The sequence below is a fragment of the Mercenaria mercenaria genome, chromosome 4 (assembly GCF_021730395.1).
Source record: "Mercenaria mercenaria strain notata chromosome 4, MADL_Memer_1, whole genome shotgun sequence".
Taxonomy (NCBI): domain Eukaryota; kingdom Metazoa; phylum Mollusca; class Bivalvia; order Venerida; family Veneridae; genus Mercenaria; species Mercenaria mercenaria.
Window position 1 is genome coordinate 27,270,421 of NC_069364.1, and position 26,467 is coordinate 27,296,887.

A 26,467-nucleotide genomic window follows, 5' to 3' on the forward strand; every position below is an offset into this window, starting at 1 on the left:
ATGTGGGGAAGTTGGCAGTTACTTGCGGAGAACAGGTTTGTACTGGTACAGAATCCAGGAACACTGGTTAGGTTAACTGACCGCCGTTACATGACTGAAATACTTTTGAAAAACGGGGTTAAACCCAAAACAAAAATCTATTATAATCTTTCACTCATAAACATACATTCAGAGCTACAAATTTCTAATATAAATCCTGCATGATAATTAAAACATTTGATAATTATGATTTTTCTTATTAAAACATTTCAATACAGAAAATATTTTTGTATAACAACATTACAGTATGCACTAAACTTCTATCATTGACAACCTTTCTGAGTTCAGTGATGCATGAAAAATCGAACAATTATATAAACATTCTGCCATTGAACTTATCATGCTGGAATAGTATGTCTATCAATAAACTTACACTACAGTCACTGAAAATACTGTAGATAACACACAAATTCTGTTAGTAAACACACTTTTAGTAAATAAAAAACATGTAGAAAAGTCACAAAAGTGTTATGTCACACCTAATGTAAAATAGAAGGAATTTTGCTGTACCTGGAACCATACCCATTAAAAATCCATTTAAACAGTCCTAGTTTATCAATTTACTAGATAATTAATACCAACTGATGTCTATTTTTAAAGAATCTGGTATTCATTTAGAGGCATGTCCATATAGAGATCGAATATGTAGGAATATTCTTAGTATGTCATTGATTGATGCAATCACAAAATTGGAAAAAAAATAGAAATTTAGCAGGGTATGGGTTAAAGATAGGATATGTAGGAATATTCTTAGTTCGTCATTGATTGAATCAACCACAAAAGCAACGGAAATTAGTCCCACACGACTATGAATAATTTCACAGTATACATTGGTTAAACTCTTGATGAGTTTTGTTCTAGTTATGAGAGCTTGAAGACCTGAAGAAAGTGGTCATCTTCATCTTGATCAGGATCACAGCTGAAGTATAGTTTACATGTTTCAGCACACCAGCAGACAGCTTTGGGACCATTGAGGTCCTTCAACACAACCTTTCCTGTAGAACAGTCACCTGCTATCTCTTCTATAACTTTTCTGCCATGGTCACACACAAAAACAGTACCCACATCTGACAGTGTTGTACCACCAGGCAAAACCATTCCACCATAACTACCAATCACCTCACCCTGCCAGTTTATCCTTATAATTGTTTTCATTCCCCTGTCAGATACATAGATAGAATTAGTGTTAGAAGTAACACATGTTGGCCTGCTGAAAATATTTTCCCCCTTGACTGTTGTCAGTATAGTACCATTGGTATCAAGAATTTGGAGTTTTGCAGGGTTCTTAAATGACACAACAAGTTTCCCCTGACAGTAACTTAAACCATAGCATTCTCCATCAACCTTCAGAGTTTGTTTCTTCTCGAGTTTGTTTGAAGAGACTGATATAAACTGAATAGTTTGTTTGTTACGAACAGTGACAGCAAGTTCTGTACTGGTAACTGAGGTGACATCCCATGGATCATTTTCTAGTTGTAATTGATCAGTTACAGATTGACTGATGGTATCCACCATTTTTACAGCATTGTCATTGAAGTCAGTGATGATAAGTAGATCAGGAGTGAGGAGAGTCATTCCCATTATACAGCTTGATAATAGGTCGTCATCTTTTGATGTCTGGACACAGATTTCACCCTGATGTGAAGTTTGTCTGGACTTTATCTCAACAGGTGGAGGAGGACATGGTTGTTTTAATGATTTCTCTGCAAATGTACCCAGTGACCTCTCCATGTCAAGTAGGGTTGATATTGCTTCATTTTCTTTAAAGTTGTACTCATTGACATCATATGCTTCTAGGTCGTGGACACGTTTCTCATAATCTTTGATCATTTGCTCAGCTATTTTTAGCTCAATGAAAAGTTGTTCTGCTAGTTTGGATGTGTTGAGATGTTTAATGGTGTCAGATGATGTCTTCAGAGATTTTGTTACATCATTGCAAGTTGTTTCTACTGTCTTCAGGTTCTTGTCATTTTCTTTTTGGATTGTCTTTGCTGCATCTTCTGCTTGTCTTTCTAGTTCATCTAGTCTTTGGTTTATTTCTCTCCGAAATTTCTTTATATCAGCCAATACATCTGTCAAAGAGTTGTTGGACTTTGCAGTAATTTTCTTCACATCTTCTGATTTCTTGCGACATTGCTCAGCTATGTTATCCATTGCTTTCAAGATATCTTGATGTTCTTTACTGTTTATGACTTGTCCAGAAATATGTGGGATGAAGTCGACTTTGCATAATGTACCTGTGTGTTCATGTGTAACACATCTACAGCATAGTAGTGCTCTGTGGTCATGACAGTAGAACCTGATGACTTCTTTGTGTTTAGGGCAAAGTTTGTCAGGCTGTGTTGGATATGCAGAGGCAGAAGAAATGCTTTGTGGGATGCTGTTTTTATCTTGAATGGTATGATTTCTTGAAAAGGTATGTCTCTTGTTAGCTATAGTAAAGGTCTTACATAGATGCTCCCTGCTCTCAGTACAACAGTCATGGGCAGGATGTCGAGGACTGTCATGGTTGCAAGGCTGGCAATAATCTTCGTCAGACCCCATAGTTAATGATGATGAAACTTTTTTTGGCATCTTAAATTGCACAGCTGTGTATTAAACTGAAATGTAAAATAAACATGTTCCATGTAAATTTGATTTGTAATTCATTCTCTTTACTGACCGCCTCAGTAGCGTAGTGGTAGAACGTCCGCTTCGAGTGCGGGAGGTCGTGGGTTTGTTCCCCGGCAGCGTCATACCAAAGACGTAAAAAATGGTACTAGTAGCTTCTTCGCTTGGCGCACAGCATTAAGAGGGTAGTGGTAGGACTGGTCAGCCCGGTGTCAGTATAATGTGACTGGGTGGAGTATCATGTCACGTGTCTACGGCATGATATTCCAGTGAGGCAGCACTATAAAGTTGGGCATTGTGCTCACTGTTACAAGTAGACACCATCGAAAAATTGTTGAAAAAAATGGAACACACACACACGCACATTCTCTTTACTATTTGACTTTGTTGATTATTATAATTGATAGCTATAGATAAAAAAAAATGATTTTATCTCTTTATGTGATATTTAAGTAACAGTGGCTGCGTGTTGGTATTAAGTTACCATTTTTGTAGGTATTAATTAGTGATAAAAAGACTTCCACTGGTATGATCATTTTAACTACTTAGAAATTTGTGGTTATTTGTAATCAGAAATTAATTATAGAGTTTTCTCCAGGGTGGGGCTGGTGTTAGCTAAAGTCTAGGGTTTTAAGCTTAGAAGTTTTTCATAAGAACATATTTTTGTACATTTTCAAAAGAAAACATTGACATTTTACAATCATATGGATAAAAATATTCTCTTGGTAGTTTTATTAAGGTAATACACCTGTAATAGAGTACCTCTTTTTGGAAGAGTATTCAATTTCTACAATAAACTTACTTTGACTGAAATTTTCCAGGTGGTGTAGGTTCAAGCCCCATTTTGACCAAATTTTTTTTCCTTATTAGCTCACCTGAGCAATGCTCAGGTGAGTTTTTCTGATTGCTCGATGTCCGGCGTCTGTCTGTCAACATTTAGCTTGTGTATGCGATAGAGGCTGTATTTTTCAACTGATCTTCATGAAACTTGGTCAGAATGATTATCTTGATGAAATCTAGGCCGAGTTCGAAAATGAGTCATCTGGGGTCAAAAACTAGGTCACTAGGTCAAATCAAAGAAAAACCTTGTGTATGCGATAGAGGTTATATTTTTATGCCCTCGAAGGGAGGCATTTAGTTTTTGAACAGTCTGTCAGTCTGTCGGTCTGTCCGCAATTTTCGTGTCCGGTCCATATCTTTGTCATCCATGGATGGATTTTCAAATAACTTGGCATGAATGTGTACCACAGTAAGACGACCTGTCACGTGTAAGACCCAGGTCCGTAGCTCAAAGGTCAAGGTCACACTTAGACGTTAAAGGTCATTTTTCATGATAGTGCATTCGTGTCCGGTCCATATCTTTGTCATCCATGGATGGATTTTCAAATAACTTGGCATGAATGTGTACCACAGTAAGACGACATGTCGCGCACTAGACCCAGGTCCGTAGCTCAAAGGTCAAGGTCACACTTAGACGTTAAAGGTCATTTTTCATGATAGTGCATTTATGTCCGGTCCATATCTTTGTCATCCATGGATGGATTTTCAAATAACTTGGCATGAATGTGTACCACAGTAATATGACGTGTCACGCGCAAGACCCAGGTCCGTAGCTCAAAGGTCAAGGTCACACTTAGACGTTAAAGGTCATATTTCATGATAGTGCATTGATGGGCGTGTCCAGTCCATATCTTTGTCATTCATGCATGGATTTTAAAATTATTGGGCATGAATGTGTACCACAGTAAGGCGACGTGTCGTGCGCAAGACCCAGGTCCGTAGGTCGAAGGTGCTAAACTCTAACATCGGCCATAACTATTCATTCAAAGTGCCATCGGGGGCATGTGTCATCCTATGGAGACAGCTCTTGTTCAATTAATCTTCATGAATTATGGTCAGAATGATTACCTTGATGAAATCTAGGCCGAGTTCGAAAAGGGGTCATCTGGGGTCAAAAACAAGGTCACTAGGTCAAATCAAAGAAAAACCTTGTGTATGCGATAGAGGCTGTATTTTCCAATTAATCTTCATGAATTTTGGTCAGAATGATTACCTTGATAAAATCTCGGCCGAGTTCGAAAAGGGGTCAGCTGGGGTCAAAAACTAGGTCACTAGGGCAATTCAAAGAAAAAGCTTGTATATGCGATAGAAGCTGTATTTTTCAACTAATCTTCATGAATTTTGGTCAGAATGATATCCTTGATGAAATCTAGGCCGATTTGGAAAAAGGGTCATCTAGGGTCAAAAATTAGGTCACTAGGTCAAATCAAAGAAAAACCTTGTGTATGCGATAGAGGCTGTATTTTTCGTTTGATCTTCATGAAATTGGGTCAGAATGATTGCATTGATGAAATCAAGGTCAAGTTCAAATATAGGTTATCTGGGATCAAAAATTAGGTCACTAGGTCAAAAAACTTTGAATATGCGCTAGAGGCTATATTTTTCAATTGATTTTTCTGAAATTAAGTCAGAATGATCGCATTGATGAAATCTAGGTCAAATTTGAATATGGGTCATCTTGGGTCAAAAAGTAGGTCACTAGGTCAAATCAAAGAAAAACCTTGTGTATGCAATAGAGGCTGTATTTTTCAATTGATCTTCATGAAATTTGGTCAGTTTGGTTCGAATATGGGTCATCTGGGGTCAAAAACTAGATCACTAGGTCAAATCACAGAAAATACTCACTTATACTTAAGATTTTAGCTCCAATTCTAATGATAATTGGTCAGAACATTTATTTCCATGAAATCACTAGGTCAAACATGTTTACACTATTATTTTGTGTTATGGTGTGTTTCTCAGGTGAGCGACCTAGGGCCATCTTGGCCCTCTTGTTTTTCTTTTTCCCTGGTAAGTTTGTTTTTACAGTTTTCAAGACTTATTATTGATTAATCAGTCTATTTTTAGCTCGACTATCGTAGAATAGTCTAGCTATTCTACTCACCCTGGCGTTGGCGTCGGCGTCGGCGTCACACCTTGGTTAAGTTTTTGCATGCAAGTACATACAGCCATCAATTAAAGGCATATAGCTTTGAAACTTATTTTTTCTTTTTCTAGGTCAATTACCAACCTCTCTGGGTCAAGTCCCATAACTCTGACATGTATTTTGAGCAAATTATGCCCCCTTTTGGACTTAGAAAAGTTTGGTTAAAGTTTTACATGCAAGTTACTATCTCCAAAACTAATGCAGATATTGATTTGAAACTTCACATGTGTCTTCGGGGTTATAAAACTAGTTGATAGCAGCAAGTCCCATAACTCTGACCTTCATTTTGGCCAAATTATGCCCCCTTTTGGACTTAGAAAATTCTGGTTAAAGTTTTGCGTGCAAGTACATACAGCTATTTCTAAAAGGCTTATAGATTTGAAACTTATTTTTTCTTTTTCTAGATCAATAACCAACCTCACTGGATCAAGTCCCATAACTCTGACATGTATTTTGAGCAAATTATGCCCCCTTTTAGACTTAGAAAATTTTGGTTAAAGTTTTACATGCAAGTTACTATCTCCAAAACTAATGCAGATATTGCTTTGAAACTTCACATGTGTCTTCGGGGTTATAAAACTAGTTGATAGCATCAAGTCCCATAACTCTGACTTTCATTTTTGCCAAATTATGCCCCCTTTTGGACTTAGCAAATTCTGGTTAAAGTTTTGCATGCAAGTACATATAGCTATTACTAAAAGGCATATAGATTTGAAACTTATTTTTTTTTTCTAGATCAATTACTAACCTCACTGGATCAAGTCCCATAACTCTTACATGTATTTTGAGCAAATTATTCCCCTTTTTGGACTTAGAAAATCCTGGTTAAAGTTTTGCGTGCAAGTACATACAGCAATTACTAAAAGGCATATAGATTTGAAACTTATTGTTTCTTTTTCTAGATCAATTACCAACCTCACTGGGTCAAGTCCCATAACTCTGGCATGTATTTTGGGCAAATTATGCCCCCTTTTGGACTTTGAAAATTCTGGTTAAAGTTTTACATGCGAGTTTCTATCTCCAAAACTAATGCAGATATTGAACTGAAGCTTCACATGTGCCTTCGGGGTTATAAAAGTAGTTGATAGCAGCAAGTCCCATAACTGATATGCATTTTGGTCAAATTATGCCCCCTTTTGAACTTAAAACTCTTTTGATATTTAACCTTTTTGGGTAATATTTTCCTGCTTCTGGGACAATATTTCAAATAGTCGAGCTTGGCTGTCTTACGGACAGCTCTTGTTAGCTCACCTATCACGAAGTGACAAGGTGAGCTATTGTGACCATTTGATGTCCATTGTTGTGGGCCGTGCGTCGTCCGTCAGCAATTTCTAAAAAAATCTTTTCTTCAAAACCACCGGGCAGAGCTACACTAAACTTTACTGGAATGATCCTTGGGTGGCTCCCTTTCAAAATTGTTCAAAGAATTGAATTCCATGCAGAACTATGTTTGCCATGGCAACCGAAAGGAAAAACTTTAAAAATCTTCTTGTCCAAAACCACAGGGCCTATATAGGGCTTTGATATCTGGTTTGTAGCATTATCTAGTGGTCCTCGACCAAAATTGTTCAGATTATCCCCCTAGGGTCAAAATGGCCCCGCCCCGGGGTCACATGGTTTACATAGACTTATATAGGGAAAACTTTGAAAATCTTCTTGTACAAAACCACATGGCCTAGGGCTTTGATATTTGGTTTGTAGCATCATCTAGTTGTCCTCTATCAAGTTTATTCAAATTATCCCGCTTGGGTCAAATATGGCCCCGCCCCAGGGGTCACATGGTTTATATCGACTTATATAGGGAAAACTTTGAAAATCTTCTTGTACAAAACCACATGGCCTGGGGCTTTGATATTTGGTAGGTAGCACCATCTAGTCTTAAAATCTGTCTACCATTCCAAACTTATTGTCTCCAAAACTAACAATATGTCACAAAATCAACCACAAAGAGTGCAGAAAATTCGAATTATTATTTAAGCCAAAATAGAGGAAAATCACTCTAGATTTCAAGATAGTTGATAAAGATTTTCAATAGTTCGGCTGAAATAATGACTTCACTTTTGGTGATGTTACTGTGTTATTTCAATGACATATGGTTAAAACTTGTTGTCCCCAAGATTTTGAAAATGTCCCCATATTTTTCATACAGGGGGGACATCAGTTCTGTCCCTGCCATTTTTGATCCTTGGCAGTACCCTGCATTAGTCTCATTCAAAATGAGGAATTGGCACAGGAGGGCTTCATAATAATTCATGATAATTATAACTAAAACAAGTTATGCAAGTATAAGCAATAACTTAAATGACCTAATCCAATTGGTTTATTGTCCAATTTATTTGACCGTCAAAAAATGGACCCGGCTTTCATTATATTCTGTTCGAGCTTATATAAGATTAACATGAAAGCCGGGAACATGTTTTGACTGGTCAACTAAATACTGTACACCAGGGTTCCATTTGACCCGGACTTGGGATTTTGACTCTTGATATAAGCAAATGTGTACAAACAGACTCCTAAGGTTTCAGTTGATGGGTCCTTTTCATCAACATGAGGTTTATTTCAGTTTAAACGGTACTTGGACAAAAGCCCCCTGGACAAAAACCCCTTGGTCTAAAAATGGTCATATGGACAAAAGCCCCCTGGTGTTTTTTCCAAGGTGGACAAGAACCCCCTGATCAGTTTGGAAGATTGGACAAAAGCCCCATGGTATATTTTTCAGGGTGGACATAAGAGCCCTGGTTTTTATAAAAGAACAAAAGCTCCTTGATGATAAATAAGCATGATATTTGTATGAATTTTCACCTAATTACACCTGAAAATTACAAAAGATCAATAAAATTTTGTGTATGCATTTAAGAATCAATCAAACTTAAAGTGTGCAAGCTGTTTTAAATATTAACTAGCGAAAATTTTGATTGATTTTGTATTTATCTTTCTTTTGAATCCTATTTATGTTGTGTATATACTGTGTAATAAGAAAATTTAATTAATATACTATCATCAAGAGGCGTTTGTCCACCCTGAAAAATACATTATAAGAGGCTTTTGTCCTGTCTTCTAAATAGTGCCTTATCAAGCCTTATGTTGTCAAAATGACAGCTACATAAATCGAACCCCTAGTATAATATTATTATCCCCCCACCAAAGGTGAAGGGGATATTAGAAATGCTCTCCGTCCGTCCGTCCGTCCGTCCGTGCGTCCGCAACGATCTTTGTCCGGACCATAACTCCAAAAGTACTTGAGGGATTTTCTTCAAACTTCATACACTGATAGAACACATTGGGAGGAAGTGCAGTGTGCAAGAACAATAACTCTACCTTGCCTATTTTTTGAGTTATTCCCCTTTATCTTATTTTCTTAAAAAATTTTGTCCGGAGCATAACTCCAAAAGTACTGGAGGGATTTTCTTCAAACTTCATACACTGATAGAACACATTGGGAGGAAGTGCATTGTGCAAGAACAATAACTCTACCTTGCCTATTTTTTGAGTTATTCCCCTTTATCATATTTTCTTAAAACATTTTGTCCGGAGCATAACCCCAAAAGTACTGGAGGGATTTTCTTCAAACTTCATACACTGATAGAACACATTGGGAGGAAGTGCAGTGTGCAAGAACAATAACTCTACCTTGCCTATTTTTTGAGTTATTCCCCTTTATCATATTTTCTTAAAAAAATTTGTCCGGAGCATATCTTCTTCATGCATGGAGGGATTTTGATATATCTTGGCACAAATGTTTACCACCACGAGGCGGAGTGTCATACGCAGGAACCAGGTCCCTAGGTCTAAGGTCAAGGTCACACTTAGAGGTCAAAGGATACAAGAATAAAAACCTTGTCCGGAGCATTTCTTCTTCATGCATTGAGGGATTTTGATATAACTTGGCACAAATGTTCACCACCATGAGACGGAGTGTCATGCGCAAGATCCAGGTCACTAGGCCTAAGGTCAAGTTCACACTTAGAGGCCAAAGGTCAGATACAAGAATGACTTTGTCCGAAGCATTTCTTCTTCATGCATAGAGGAATTTTGATGTAACTTGGCACAATTATACACCATCATGAGACGAAGTGTCATGCGCAGTTCCCTTCTTTAGAATTACTTCCCTTTGTTGTTACTTTAAATAGCTTTTATTGTAACTTTTTCATTACTAGTCGTAGGGAAAAATCGAGACCACTTTTCTGTAGTACAACAAACATGCTAAATCCAATTTTGAGGTGTATTTTGACCAGTCTCTTCCTGATAAAGATTTTTGTGTGGACTTGCAATTTTTTTTTTTTTTTTTTTTTTTTTTTTTTTTTTTAAAGATTAACTTCCCTTAGTTGTTACTATAAATAACTTATATTGTAACATTTTTATAATTGACCCTAGGGAAAAAACAAGACCACTTTTCTGTGGTACAGCATAGATGTTACTCTCCAGTTTTAGGTGTATTTTATTAATTTTATTATATATAAGGTATCTCTACCTAGTAAGGAGTTTTTTTGTGGACTTTAAAAAACAAAAGACTTACAATGATTACTAAACAACCACAAAATTAACATTCCATTTGCAAATACAGCTGCCCGGTGGGGGGATTAGCCATGTCTGACATGGCTCTTGTTATATTTATGTCTCCCCACAGGAGACATATTGTTTTTGCCCTGTCCATCCGTCCGTCCGTTCGTCACACTTCATTTCCGAGCAATAACTGGAGAACCATTTGACCTAGAACATTCAAACTTCATAGGGTTGTAGGGCTGCTGGAGTAGACGACCCCTATTGTTTTTGGGGTCACTCCCTCCAAGGTCAAGGTCACAGGGGCCTGAACATTGAAAACCATTTCCGATCAATAACTAGAGAACCACTTGACCCAGAATGTTGAAACTTCATAGGATGATTGGTCATGAAGAGTAGATGACCCCTATAGATTTTGGGGTCACTCTGTCAAAGGTCAAGGTCACGGGCCTGAACATTGAAAACCATTTCCGATCAATAACTAGAGAACCACTTGACCCAGAATGTTGAAACTTCATAGGATGATTGGTCATGAAGAGTAGATGACCCTTATTGATTTTGGGGTCACTCCGTCAAAGGTCAAGGTCACAGGGGCCTGAACATTGAAAACCATTTCCGATCAATAACTAGAGAACCACCTGACCCAGAATGTTGAAACTTGATAGGATGATTGGTCATAAAGAGTAGATGACCCTTATTGATTATGGGATCACTCCGTCAAAGGTCAAGGTCACAGGGGCCTGAACATTGAAAACCATTTCCGGTCAGTAACTTGAGAACCAATTGACCCAGAATGTTGAAACTTAATAGGATGATTGGTCATAAAGAGTAGATGACCCCTAACGATTTTGGGGTCACTCTGTGAAAGGTCAAGGTCACGGGCCTGAACATTGAAAACCATTTCCGATCAATAACTAGAGAACCACTTGACCCAGAATGTTGAAACTTCATAGGATGATTGGTCATGAAGAGTAGATGACCCTTATTGATTTTCGGGTCACTCCGTCAAAGGTCAAGGTCACAGGGGCCTGAACATTGAAAACCATTTCCGATCAATAACTAGAGAACCACCTGACCCAGAATGTTGAAACTTGATAGGATGATTGGTCATAAAGAGTAGATGACCCTTATTGATTATGGGATCACTCCGTCAAAGGTCAAGGTCACAGGGGCCTGAACATTGAAAACCATTTCCGGTCAGTAACTTGAGAACCAATTGACCCAGAATGTTGAAACTTAATAGGATGATTGGTCATAAAGAGTAGATGACCCCTAACGATTTTGGGGTCACTCTGTGAAAGGTCAAGGTCACAGGGGCCCGCACATTGAAAACCATTTCCGGTCAGTAACTTGAGAACCACTTGACCTAGAATGATGAAACTTCGTTGGATGATTGGTCATGCAGAGTAGATGAACCCTAACGATTTTAGGGTCACTCTGTTAAAGGTCAAGGCCACAGGGGCCTGAACATGGAAAACCATTTCCAATCAATAACTTGAGAACCTCTCGACCCAGAATGTTGAAACTTCATAGGATGATTGTTCATGCAGAGTAAATGACCCTTATTGTTTTTGGGGTCACTCCGTAAAAGGTCAAGGTCACAGGGGCCTGAACATTGATAACCAGTTCCGATCAATGACTTGAGAACAACATGACCCAGAATGTTGAAACTTCATAGGATGATTGAACATGCAGAGTAGATGACCCCTATTGATTTAGGGGTCAGTCTATTAAAGGTCAAGGTCACAGTGGCCTGTTCATGTAAAATCATTTTTTGGAAATAACTTGAGAACCACTTGACCTACAATGTTGAAACTTAATAGGATGATTGGACATGCAGAGTACATGACCCCTATTTATTTTGAGGTCACTTGATCAAAGGTCAGGGTCACAGGAGCCTGAACAGTGACTTGAGAACCACTAGGCCACGAGTGTTGAAATTTAGCGGGATGACTGGACATGCCAAGTAGATGATCCCTATTACAGCCAACCATCAGTGTCTTTTTGACTTTCGCTCCTGACCCCTATTGACTTCTTGCCTATAGGACTTTGCATTGGGGGAGACATACGCTTTTTTACAAAAGCGTTTTCTAGTTGTTTCTTTTTCTCTTTTTTTTTTTTTTTTTTTTTAAAAATAAAATATTTTGAATAATAGAAAGCAACTGTTTCAAAATTTCAGACTGGTATCGTTCAGAATGACTTGAGTTTCTCAATTCAGACTGATAACGAAAGTTGTGACGGTCTTTTTTTGTTACGATCACATAGCCAGTAATGATCGGTAATTAGCTTGTCACCTGGTGTCAGTTTTGTTGTTCACAGTTTAACCTCAGTTAAAATAATTCCCGATTTTTATAATTATCCTAATATTAGTGATTTTAAATATTTCTTTCATCGAAACTTTAAGATTTATATAACATGAATTTTGTTTTAAAGTAAAATGAACTACTCGATCTTCTACAATCTCGATACGAAACCTAACGGCAATCATAGATTTTAGGGTATACAATAAGCGCGGAGAGTAGTTTCCCTTTACCAAAATGGCGAGAATCGGAAACAAAATAAGTTTTAAAGTTGGAAAGTCGTCTTTACCTGTGTATAATGAGCACCCACGATTCGAGGTTGGTCCCAGATGTCAAAAACCTGTGCATTATACATGGGAATATTCGGTATTTTGCGGCAGCATTAAATTTTAAACAAATATATCGCCGTTCGTATATTTTTGGTTTATTTATTTATTTATTTTGTTTTTGAGAAAGAAATAAAAAAGGTTGGGGCGGCACAAAAAAGAGGGGGAGGGCGGGGATGATAATCTAGGAATTAATTTATTATGGCCTTAATTCGTTCTTCACAATGTTAACTTTTTGCATGAAGGCACTTCACACGCGAAAAACTGCACCCAAGACCTTCAAACTTCACATGCTGATAGTACTTATTGAGTACACCACCGCTACTGACTTTTGGGTCAAAGGTCAAGGTCACGGGCCAACGTTAACTTTTTCCATGAAGGCACTTGACTCGCAAACCACTGCACCCAGGACCTTTAAACTTCACATGCTGATAGTGCTTATTGAGTTCACTACCCCTACTGATTTTGGGGTCACCAGGTCAAAGGTCAAGGTCACAGGGGCCAACGTTAACCTTTTGCATAAAGGCACTTTACTCACGAACCACTGCACCCAGGACCTTCAAACTTCACATGCTGATAGTACAGTCATTATTTCACTACACAAGACCAGACTTCTTGTCCAGACTTACTCAAAAAAGAAAAAAGTTTGTGAAACAACGACCTAGAATCATAAAACATTAGAGGATTGTTTTATAGCCTGTGAAGTTTTCTCTTTAGGATTTTACTCAGCTAGGCCAGAGATATGGCCAACTAAGTGAAAAATACACATAAGGTTCTTAAAAGTTTGTGTTGCAAACATCTTAAAAATTGATTAACCTGAGTCATTAAACCATGTTACAATGGCAGAAGTGGGGGCACCTTTGTCCTATGGACACACGTCCAGTTCCGTTCTGACGTCGCAATTTATTACCATCTTTGACGTCATAAGTGTAAATCTTATTTCGCTGAATTTTATACCGTTGAGTAGCATTTTCTGAATGTAAAGTGTTAATAACTTTGTATTTTTCATTCATATGACATTCAGAGTGCAGGAAAGGAAAAATGCCGAAAGCACCAGGAACTAGGTCTTGCATGAAAAGTGACACCAGGTGCTATGTTTCTGACACAATAGCAAAAAACATGAACAACTAGCGACAAAGTAAAACCAAAGCTTAATCGCATATATCTAGAATTTTGTACAGTATAAATTTCAGGATGAAATTTAGCAAAAAAAATTGGGGCGCATTCCACCTTTAGTACCAAAAACTTGTTGACAGTTACACATTTTAGCGGCCCGGTTTTTTTTCAATCGAACAAACATATAATTATTCACCCACTTTGCCATGTTACTTTTTGGTAATTTCAATTATACAGTCTTACCTGTCTTAAGCAGCCAGCCAGGGGAAACAGACAACTTGGCCGCTTAATTAAAGGCCTAGATTTTGGCAGTGGGCCAAGGGATTTTTGTCTTCACCAGCACAGTTGGGGGCTAATGACCATCACAGTATGGCTCCAATAAACAAGGGTCATTGTATATTGGAGAGTCAGTCTACCTTACAAGTGTATCTATTAGTGAGAAGGGGAAACTATGTAATTTATTTTAAATTAATGAATAATTGATAACTTTTAAAGTTATACTAGTAGTAGTTTTTTTTTTTGGCATTTCTGTGTAAACAAAAATATTTGTTGATCAAACACAATAATAAAAGAATCAGAAACTTATTTTCACAATAATGAAATAATGAGAAACTTACTTAAAGAAACATGCAAATTTTTATTTTTTCAATTTCTGTTTGGAGAATTGTGATATTTCTGAAAAATGTGACTTTCACTCATCTAAAGCTTGCAGAATACTGTAACATTTGTCTACATTGAAAACAGAATGTGAATTTCAAAGTTACAAAGCAAAGCATAAAAAAGTCCCTTTTGGCAACATACTGAAAATGAAAATTGAGTATAGATGGAACACAATAATTTTATATTCAGATAATGTTGATTACATGAATACATGAAAATCAATTTCCAAATCGAAAATTATTGTTTGTCAGCACAAAGAACTCAGAAAGTTTTTACTATACTTGCGTTTTATTATCATTATTATTTTTAATATTATTACTGTATCTTTTATCATCCTATATGTAATATAATAATAATAATGATAATAATAATAATGATAATAATAATAATAATAATAATAATAATAATAATAATAATTATGATTATTTCTATTATTATTATCATTATTATAACATTAAAGTAATAGTTATTATCATCTACATAATATCAAAATAATAATTATTTTTATTATCATTCCACATTTACTGAAGAAAAATTAATTTCTTTCAACTCCACTGCACACATCTTCATGGTCTAGTTGGGGTCCCTGCTGTGCTAATTGCCCTCTAATCAGCTGCTATTACATAATCGCTGATAAGCAGCAGATAAGATGGGAGTTGTATATTGGATTTGGGGGGGTACACTTATATAGTAGTGAATCTAGGCCTTTAAGCCAGGCGACCGCTGATCGGAGGTGCAGCCAGTATATGTATTTTTCAGACTTCTGACCAGTTTAGCCTTTAGGCCAATTTCTTTTTCGGTTTTCTGTTATTATTTTACCAGGATACAGTAACATGCATTTGCTTTCGCAATATGAATGGTCTTCTTAGCAATCTAAAACTCCAGCATGGTTTTTTTTACAGCAAAAATTGTTACAGACAATTTTCCAACTTCAAAACAAGTTTGTTTACAATTTTCACCATTTTGGTAGGGGAAGCTACTCTCCACACTAATTGTCTATGCTAAAATCTAAGATTGCCGTTACGTTCCGTAAAAGATAGAGTGGTAAACACAATTTCGTATAAATTTAATAGTATTTTGATGACAGAAGTATAAGAAAATCACTTATTTTATGCTATTAATTAGTTATAGAATATTATCATTAACCTAGATCAAACTATGAACAACAAAATTGACATGAGGTGACATGCTAATTGCTGATAATTACTGGCCATTTGATCATAACAAATGGGGGATTACGTCTTTGGTTATCAGTTTTAATTGAGAAGCTCATGTCATTTTGTCTTTCTTGTGGTGAAGTCACGCGAAACTTAGCAATTACTTGCTTCACAAAAACCAGGTATCTTTGGGGATTTATCGCCTAAAAATAATTGGTTTTGGAAGAAAAATGGCCGCTGAAAGGGTTCAAATACAGTGGTCCAGAGGCAATTTCGGTGGCTGCAGGCCCCAGACGGCAGGTGGTCGCTGAATAAAGTGATAAAATAGAGGAAAATCTGTTGGGGGCATCATAAAATGACCGCTGAACAGAGGTGACTGCTGATCTGAGGTGACCGTTAGTACAGGTTAGACTGTAATTGTGGTAAAAACAAGCTGTAAACAATAGTTTAAAAGATGACAAATGAAGAGTTACTTATCTTTATGTCTCCCACCACACAGTGGTGTGGGAGACATATTGATTTACTCCAGTCTCTGTGTGTGTCTGTCTGTTTGTCACAAAGCTTGTCCGCACTCTAAGTCGAACATTTCTCATCTGATCTTCAACAAATTTGAACAAAATGTGTTTGACCATGAGACCTCGGCCAAGTTCGATAACTAGCCAAATCTGCTTAGGCACTTTTGAATTATGGCCCTTGAATTACTGGTGGATCCACTCATCACAGCCATCAAGAGAAACTAGAAATTTTTCAAGCTTGTCTGCACTCAAAGTCAAACATTTCTCATCTGATCTTCACCAAACTTGAACAAAATGTGTTTGACCATGAGACCTCGGCCAAGTATGATAACTAGCTAAATCCTCCCAGGCACTTTTGAATTATGGCCCTTGAATTACTGATTGGATCCATTCGTCACAGCCATCGAGAAAAACTAGACATTTTTCAATGTGATCCATTCATCAAAGCCATCGAGAGAAACTAGACATTTTTCAGTGTTGCAGTTGTGGGAGACATACGCTTTTCTCAAAAGCATCTCTAGTTTTATTTTTTATTTATTTTTTTTTTTTTTTTGGTGGTAATATCGGAAAACAATTCTAAAACAATTAATTATCAAAATTTCACAAAGGGACACTTTAAATTAGTAATTCATTTGAATGTCTTCCAGTAAATCTTGAAAATTATATGTTAAAAATCATTAATTTGATTTGTCAATAAATTTTTCCAATTTTGACAGTTTACTGTGTACAAAATTCCCAATTTAACCAGTGCCCATTCCCCCCCCCCCCCCCCCCCCCCCCCCCCCCCAAAAAAAACCTGAAAAAGCCCTGCATGATTTCACTTGAATAAACCAGTAAACTTTGGACATTTTTTGAAAGTTTTTGCTGCATTATTATTTTAATGGACTCTCAATGCGATGTGACTTAAAATAACAATTAACCACTTTAAACTTCATTCTCTGAAGTAAAAACTGAACCAGTTTCTTATTTCAGTAAACAATGAAATAGAAATCTTTAAAGGACTTCATTTTTTTATTATTTTCACTCAATTATGATACAAGGTTCATAAATATGTTTGCAATATTTCATGAATTTTATATCTCTTGTTATTTCTTAAATTGGCATCAGATACTATGTCACATAAGAGAAAAACTGTGTTAGCACTCTATAATAATTGTTTTTAAATCACATACCAAAAGAAAAATCCTATTCTTGTTTTAAAGTTTACACTCCTCCGTTGTAATCTTTATGAGATGTTTGTTGTGAATATTTTCCAGTCTCTATTGGGGATCATTGTATCAATTACTTCTTGGTCATGTGACATCGATAAAGCAAGTTTAAGCTATTATTTTACATGAAATAATATCTTAAGATTAAGTTTTTAGTTTACCTGAGCACAAAGTGCTCATAGGTGAGCCTTTGTAATTGCCCTGTGTCCGCCGGCGTCAACAATTTGGTTGTTAACACTCTTTAGGTCACAATTTTGGCCAAATCTTAATGAAACTTGGACAGAATGTTACCCTCAATAAAATCTTGGACGAATTGTTGTCGGGTCATCTGGGGTCAAAAACTAGGTCACCAGGTCAAATCAAAGAAAAAGCTTGTTAACACTCTAGAGGTCACAATTTTGGCCCAATCTTAATGAAATTTCATAAGAATGTTACCCTCAATAAAATCTTGGACAAATTCGATATTGGGTCATCTTTGGTCAGAAACTAGGTCACCAGGTCAAATAAAAGGAAAAGCTTGCTAACACTGTAGAGGCCACATTTATGACTATATCTGCATGAAACTTGGTCAGAATGTTAATCTTCATGATCTCAAAATCCAGTTTGAATCTGGGCCATGTAGGGTCAAAAACTAGAACACCAGGTTAAATCAAATAAGGGATATTTAGGGCCATCAGTGCCCTCTTGTATAAATCAAATAGTATTTTGAAGAAAGAAATATGAACAATCTTGAATTTTATGAAACTAATAAAAGATCAACTATAATTAATCGTCCGCTGTGGCGGAGGGATTATAGGAATGGTCCACGTCCGTCCTTCCGTCCGTAACACTTTCGTGTTCGCTCCATATCTCCTAAACCCCTTGAAGGATTTTCATCAAACTTGGGTCAAATGATCACCTCATCAAGACGATGTGCAGAACCCATGAGTGAGCCTTGTCGGTTCAAGGTCAAGGTCACAACTCAAGGTCAAAGGTTTGAGCCTGCCATTTTGTGTCCGCTCTATATTTCCTAAACCCCTTGAAGGAATTTTATAAAACTTGGGTCAAATGATCACCTCATCAAGGTGATGTGCAGAACTCATGAGTCAGCCATGCCAGCTCAAGGTCAAGGTCACAACTCAGGGTCAAAGGTTTGAGCCTTCCATTTTGTGTCCGCTCTATATCTTTTAAACCCCTTGAAGGAATTTTATAAAACTTGGGTCAAATGATCACCTCATCAAGATGATATGCAGAACCCATGAGTCAGTCATGCCGGCTCAAGGTCAAGGTCACAACTTAGGGTCAAAGGTTTGAGCCTTCCATTTTGTGTCCGCTCTATATCTCCTAAACCCCTTGAAGGATTTTCATCAAACTTGGGTCAAACGATCACCTCATCAAGGCGATATGCACAACTTATGAGTCAGCCATGTCGGCTCAAGGTCAAGGTCACAACTGAAGGTGAAAGGTTTGAGCCTTCCATTTCGTGTCCGCTCTATATCTCCTAAACCCCTTGAAGGAATTTTATAAAACTTGGGTCAAATGATTACCTCATCAGAACGATGTGCAGAAATAATGAGTCAACCATGCCAGCTCAAGGTCAAGGTCACAACTAAGGGTTGAAGGTTTGAGCCTTCCATTTGGTGTCCACTCTGTATCTCCTAAACCCCTTGAAGGATTTTCATCAAACTTGGGTCAAATGATCACCTCATCAAGAACTCATGAGTCAGCCATGTCAACTCAAGGTCAAGGTCACAACTGAAGGTCAAAGGTTTCAGCTCTGTATCTCCTAAACCCCTTGAAGGATTTTCATGAAACTTGGGTCAAATGATCACCTCATCAAGACTATTTGCAGAATTCATGAGTCAGCCATGTCAGTTCAAGGTCAAGGTCACAGCTAAAATCAAAGGTTTACCCTTTCACTATCCATAGCAGTGGCTGGGGATTTAGCTGTCTTTCAGACTGCCTATATTTTAACCAAGATAAAACTGTGAACAAAGAAACTGACACGAGGCGTCACTCTAGTTGCCGACAATTATTTGCCATTTCATCTATAAAGTTTAACAAAGGAGGATGACACACCATTTGTTATCAGTCTGAATTGAGAAGTTGATATCATTTTGGAAGATGCAATTCTCAGATATTGAAAATTGCTTTCTATTCATTCATAAAAATATTTAAATTTTAAAAGGAAACATTGGTTTTACTTTCAAGAAAACAAAAATGGATAGTTCACTCAGACCAGTTCCGCTCCCTGCAAAGGAGGTGTCAATATAAATACTACTTTTGTTTGCAATTTATGATTATTTGCATGTCCAGTAACAACCAATTATAATTTGCAGTTGAAGTAGTTTCCACGAAATTAAGACATCGTGATTTCAAAACTCTTCAAATAATGTGGGACCCTGAATATAACCCACTATACAGTATATGATACAGAAAATATTTGGACAGATACCAATCTGAAAAAAAGGCCATATTACTCTTGCCTGTTGCCTGTTACATAGTTGTTTCACCAAACTTTTCAACAGAAACATTGATTGAAACTGTTGCACATTCCCTTAACTTTAGCCTGCTAGCAGCAAGTGATTCTGTCTTTGTGATCAGTGCAGACCAAGATCAGCTGGCACATCTTTGCAAGCTGATCATGATCTGCATTGTTTGCTTCAGTGAGTAAATATGGTATTGCCCAATTTGCATGATGGACCAGTCCATTTTAGAAAATAGCAGGCTAAGGTTAAATTGACTTGTGCAAAAACAAAACAAGGTAATTGCTCCAATGGAAGACCTGTTCAAGCACTATTGGGGTCTTGTTTAAACTATACATTTTTAGCTCACCTGTCAACGAAGTGACAAGTTGAGCTATCGTGACCACTTGATGTCTGTCGTGCGTAGTCCGTCGTCCGTCAACAATTTCTAAAAAAATCTCCTTCTTGAAAACCACTTGGCAGAATTACACCAAACATCACAGTAATGATCCTTGGGTGGCCCCCTTTCAAAATTTTTCAAAGAATTGAATTCCATGCAGAACTGGCTGCCATGGCAACCGAAAGGAAAAATTTTAAAAATCTTCTTGTCCAAAACCACAGGGCCTCGGGCTTTGACATCTGGTGTGTAGCATCATTTAGTGGTCCTCTACCAAAATTGTTTAAATTATCCCCAGGGTCAAATATGGCCCCGCCCCGGGGGCACATGGTTTACATGGACAATAGAGGGAAAACTTTGAAAATCTTCTTGAACAAAACCACAGAGCCTAGGGCTTTGATATTTGGTATGTAGCATCATCTAGCGTTTCTCTAGTAAGTTTGTTCAAATTATCCTCCTAGGGTCAAATATGGCCCTGCCTGTGGGGTCACATGGTTTATATAGACTTATATAGAGAAAACTTTGAAAATCTTCATGTACAAAACCACATTGCCTAGGGCTTTGATATTTAGTATGTAGCATCATCTAGTGGTCCTTTGTCAAGATTGTTCAAAATAATCCCCTTAGGGTCGAATATAGCCCAGCCCCAGGGGTCCAAAGTTTTACATAGACTTATATAGGAAAAAGCTTTAAAAATCTTCTTTTCTGAAACAATACGACCTAGGCTTTTGATATTTGGTTTGATGCATTGTCTAGTAGTCTTGTAACAGAATTGTTCAAATTATGCCCCTGGGGTTAAAAGAGGCTCTGCCCTTGGGTCACTTAGTTATTATGTGAGTTATATAGGAAAAATACTTTAAAAAATCATCTGATCCTATTTCCAAGACTGTTTGATTATAATTACCTGATGACCCCAAGTAATATGATGTCACTTGACTGTGACCTTGATCTACTGACCTACTTTCTTGTTTTTTTTTAAGATACAACCTTGAAATTTTGATGACATACACAGTTTTGCACACAAATCGTAAAACTGATTTCATTGACCATGAATGTGACCTATATTTTATCATCAGTTTGACATTTGGAACATGTTACTCAGGTGAGCGATCCAGGGTCATCATGACTGTCTTGTTTCCCAGTTGCGAAGGACAGAGCAATATGTTATTTTTAAATATCTATAATCAAGTTTTGAATAAAAGCCCTAATGAATACACCTTCATTATGATTTATGTGGTTATTAAGTGGTAGATACTTGAAGGATCAGATAAGGCTTCAGTGTTTCAATGAATGCATGGTTAATTATGTAATGAAGAGATATTGGTTATCAGACATTTTAATCTTAATTCTTAAGCTTTAATTGTTAATTGATTAAGATGCATGCCAAGCAAATTTTAAGTCTGTCTTGATGGAAGCTCATTAGTCTGGAATGAAAAAATGCATAGGTTTTTATTGTTTGTTTTTTTCTTAGCCAACAGCAAAATTACCATTGTACCTGTTGTGGCTATCTGTTCTCCTTCAAATAAATGTAGGAGCAAGATATTTTATTTCAGTATAAATTATATAATCTTCATTTTATAGGTTGTTATCCCAAACTTTAGAATGAATGAATGAATAAATGTGCACTTCATTTCTTTTAGACTTTGTTTTTAGCTCACCTGAGCACAAAGTGCTCAAGGTGAGCTTATGATCACCCTGTGTCCGTCGTCCGTCCGTCGTCGTCAACAATTTGACTGTAAACACTCTAGAGATCACAATTTTGGCCTAATCTTAATGAAATTTGGTCAGAATGTTACCCTCAATAAAATCTTGGACGAGTTTGATATTGGGTCATCTGGGGTCAAAAACTAGGTCACCAGGTCAAATCAAAGGAAAAGCTTGTTAACACTCTAGAGGTCACAATTTTGGCCCAATCTTAATGAAACTTGGTCAGAATGTTACCCTCAATAAAATCTTGGGTGGTTTTGATATTTGGTCATCTGGGGTCAAAAACTAGGTCACTGGGTCAAGTCAAAGGAAAAGCTTGTTAACACTCTAGAGGTCACAATTTTGGCATAATCTTAATGAAACTTGGTCAGAATGTTACCCTCAATAAAATCTCTGGTGGTTTTGATATTGGGTCATCTGGGGTCCAAAACTAGGCCACTGGGTCGAGTCAAAGGAAAAGCTTGTTAATACTCTAAAGGTCACAATTTTGACCCAATCTTAATGAAACTTAGTCAGGATGTTACCCTCAATCAAATCTTGGATGAGTTCAGTATTGGGTCATTTGGGGTCAAAAACTAGGTCACCAGGTCAAATCAAAGGAAAAGCATGTTAACACTGTAGAGGCCACATTTTTAACTCGACTATACGAAGTATAAGGAGAGCCATCCTACTCGCCCCGGCGTCGGCCTCTTTCCGCGTCCCCACCTTGGTTAAAGTTTTGGTGCACTTTCCCTTTTTAGCTCACCTGAGCAATGCTCAGGTGAGTTTTTCTGATCACTCGATGTCCGGCATCTGTCTGTCTGTCGTCAACATTTCGCTTGTGTATGCGATAGAGGCTGTATTTTTCAACTGATCTTCATGAAATTTGGTCAGAATAATAACCTTGATGAAATCTAGGCCAAGTTCGAAAATGGGTCATCTGGGATCAAAAACTAGGACAGTAGGTCAAATCAAAGAAAAACCTTGAGTATGCGATAGAGGCTGTATTTTTGAATTAATCTTCATGAATTTTAGTCAGAATGATAACCCTGATGAAGTCTAGGCTGAGTTCGAAAATGGATCATCTGGGATCAAAAACTAGGTCACTAGGTCAAATCAAAGAAAAACTTTGTGTATGCGATAGAGGCTGTATTTTTCAAGTAATCTTCATGAATTTTGGTCAGAATGATAACCTTGATGAAATCTAGGCCGAGTTTGAAAATGGGGCATCTGGGGTCAAAAACTAGGTCACTAGGTTAAATCAAAGAAAAACCTTGTGTATGCGATAGAGGCTGTATTTTTCAATTAATTTTCATGAATTTTGGTCAGAATGATTGCCTTGATGAAATCTAGGTCAGCTTCGAATATGGGTTATCTAGGGTCAAAAAGTAGGTCATTAGGTCAAATCAAAGAAAAACCTTGTGTATGCGATAGAGGCTATATTTTTGAATTGATCTTCATGAAATTCAGTCAGAATGATTGCCTTGATAAAATCTTGGTCAAGTTTGAATATGGGTCATATGAAACTCCCTCCCGTTTTTACGTAATCCTTGCCCAACCGATTCGAAAGATGCAAAATATTTTGGTAACGAACACGTCTGTTCACAAGTTACGCACCTAGCACAGATTCTGCAGAGAATTTTCGCTGGAATGTAGGTTTAAAATAAAGCTTGTCATTGTCCAAAGTCCTGTACCAAATATTTAACATGACTATTCAGGAATATTAAAGATATCGTAAGACAAAGGGTGCGGTAACGTACACGTTGCGGTTTTCAGGAGGTGACGTACACGTCATTTTTCCCCAGAGGGTAACGTACACGGCAAAAACTATTTATCATGCATGTAGAACATCTTTGTCTTTAAATGACTGAACTGTAAACATTTTGATATTGTTAAAAAAAAGATGCAGATGCTGGGAACAGGCTGTTTTTCTTTCGGTAGGTTAGTATATACAGAAATGCTACAGTGAAAATGAATAGCATTTGGAATTTTATGGTCTAATCGTGTATGTTATTTTGACAAGTACACATTGTTAGCTGTTGCCATTTTAAATGTCAACTTTTTTTTTCTCCAACTATCAAAAGTTAATTAGGTTTCTGGGAATAAACCATGTCCGTCTGTCAGCAGGCTTTAATCAAATCCATATGTTCAAATCTTCTTGATGACCCGTTGAACAGTAAACATTTTTAGCTCACCTGTCACAAAGTGACAAGGTTAGCTTTTGTGATGCGTCCGTCCGTAAACTTTTGCTTGTGACCACTCTAGAGGTCACATTTTTCATGGGATCTTTATGAAAGTTGATCAGAATGTTCATTTTGATGATATCTAGGTCAAGTTCGAAACTGGGTCATGTGCGGTCAAAAACTAGGTCAGTAGATCTAAAAATAGAAAAACCTTGTGACCTCTCTAGAGGCCATATTTTTCAGGAGATCTTCATGAAAATTAGTCAGAATGTTCATCTTGATGATATCTAGGTCAAGTTCGAAACTGGGTCACGTGGGGTCAAAAACTAGGTCAGTAGGTCTAAAAATAGAAAAACCTTGTGACCTCTCTAGAGGCCATATTTCTCAATGTATCTTCATGAAAATTGGTCAGAATGTTTATCTTGATGATATCTAGGTCAAGTTCAAAACTGGGTCAAGTGGGATCAAAAACTAGGTCAGTAGATCTAAAAATAGAAAAACCTTGTGACCTCTCTAGAGGCCATATTTTTCAAGAGATCTTCATGAATTTTGGTCAGAATATTCACCTTGATGATATCTAGGTCGAGTTCGAAACTGGGTCACGTGGGGTCAAAAACTAAGTCAGTAGGTCTAAAAATAGAAAAACCTTGTGACCTCTCTAGAGGTCATATTTCTCAATGGATCTTCATGAAAATTGGTCAGAATGTTCATTTTGATGATATCTAGGTCAAGTTCGAAACTGGGTCACGTGGGGTCAAAAACTAGGTCAGTAGATCTAAAAATAGAAAAACCTTGTGACCTCTCTAGAGGCCATATTTTTCAAGAGATCTTCATGGATATTGGTCAGAATGTTCACCTTGATGATATCTAGGTCAAGTTCGAAACTGGGTCATGTGGGGTCAAAAACTAGGTCAGTAGGTCTTAAAATAGAAAAACCTTGTGACCTCTCTAGAGGCCATATTTCTCAATGGATCTTCATGAAAATTGGTCAGAATGTTCACCTTGATGATATCTAGGTCAGGTTTGAAACTGGGTCACATGCGTTCAAAAAGTAGGTCAGTATGTCTGAAAATAGAAAAAAATTTGTGACCTCTCTAGAGGCCATATTTTTCATGGGATCTTTATGAAAATTGGTCAGAATGTTCATCTTGATGATATCTAGGTCAGGTTTGAAACTGGGTCACATGCGTTCAAAAACTAGGTCAGTATGTCTGAAAATAGAAAAAAATTTGTGACCTCTCTAGAGGCCATATTTTTCATGGGATCTTTATGAAAATTGGTCAGAATGTTCATCTTGATGATATCTAGGTCAGGATCGAAACTGGGTCACGTGCGTTTAATAACTAGGTCAGTAGATCTAAAAATAGAAAAACCTTGTGACCTCTTTAGAGGCCACATTTTTTAAGAGATCTTCATGAAAATTGGTCAGAATGTTCACCTTGATGATATCTAGGTCAAGTTCGAAACTGGGTCACGTGCGGTCAAAATCTAGGTCAGTAGGTCTAAAAATAGAAAAACCTTGTGATGTCTCTAGAGGCCATATTTCTCAATGGATCTTCATGAAAATTAATGAGAATGTTCATCTTGATGATATCTAGGTCAAGTTCGTAACTGGGTCATGTGCGGTCAAAAACTAGGTCAGTAGGTCAAAAAAAGAAAAACCTTGTGACCTCTCTAGAGGCCATAATTTTCACGAGATCGTCATGAAAATTGGTGAGAATGTTCACCTTGATGATATCTAGGTCAAGTTTAAAAGTGGGTCACGTGCCTTCAAAAACTAGGTCATTAGGTCAAATAATAGAAAAACCTTGTGACCTCTCTAGAGGTCATATTTTTCAATGGATCTTCATTAAAATTGGTCAGAATGTTTTATCTTGATGATATCTAGGTCACATGTGCTCAAAAACTATGTCACTATGTCAAATAATAGAAATTACGACGTCATACTCAGTTCAATTTTTTTTTTAACCAAGTACAGTTGACTTAGACAGATTTTGTGTCGCCTACTACAAAGTAGCTGCGACATTGTGACAGGAAAGGCCGTACCGACGACAGTAACCATCAGAACAAATCAACACCCTTTACAATATTTACAAATTTATTTACAAAAGATGATTATTAACAATGAATAGATATGAAAAGAAAAAAAACTGATTATAAGAAAGAAAAAAAAGAAAGTTCAGTATCTCTAGATACAAAAGTTCTTATACTTCCATTCTAATCTGACGTGACACAGGTCTTTAATGTAATTGTGAACTTTAAGTAGCACAAACAAAACATATCTCAAAATCCAGTCCCTTTAAACCGTGAATACGTTGATTCCGTATTGGCTCCCTATGG

At 37.1% G+C, this 26,467-nt stretch overlaps 2 protein-coding genes across 2 annotated transcripts in view; one reads left to right on the forward strand and one right to left on the reverse strand.

The window, feature by feature from the left end:
- Window positions 1-26,467, forward strand: part of LOC123552778 (DNA replication ATP-dependent helicase/nuclease DNA2-like) — a 124,756-nt gene that overhangs the window by 18,828 nt on the left and 79,461 nt on the right. The gene's annotated exons all lie outside the window — the stretch shown is intronic.
- LOC123551298 (uncharacterized) lies at window positions 785-17,470 on the reverse strand. Its single transcript, XM_045340133.2, has 2 exons — window positions 17,382-17,470; window positions 785-2,639 (listed from the first exon to the last, which is right to left on the reverse strand). The coding sequence occupies exon 2, from the start codon at window positions 2,611-2,613 to the stop codon at window positions 901-903; it is 1,713 nt and encodes a 570-aa protein (XP_045196068.2). The 5' UTR covers window positions 2,614-2,639; window positions 17,382-17,470; the 3' UTR covers window positions 785-900.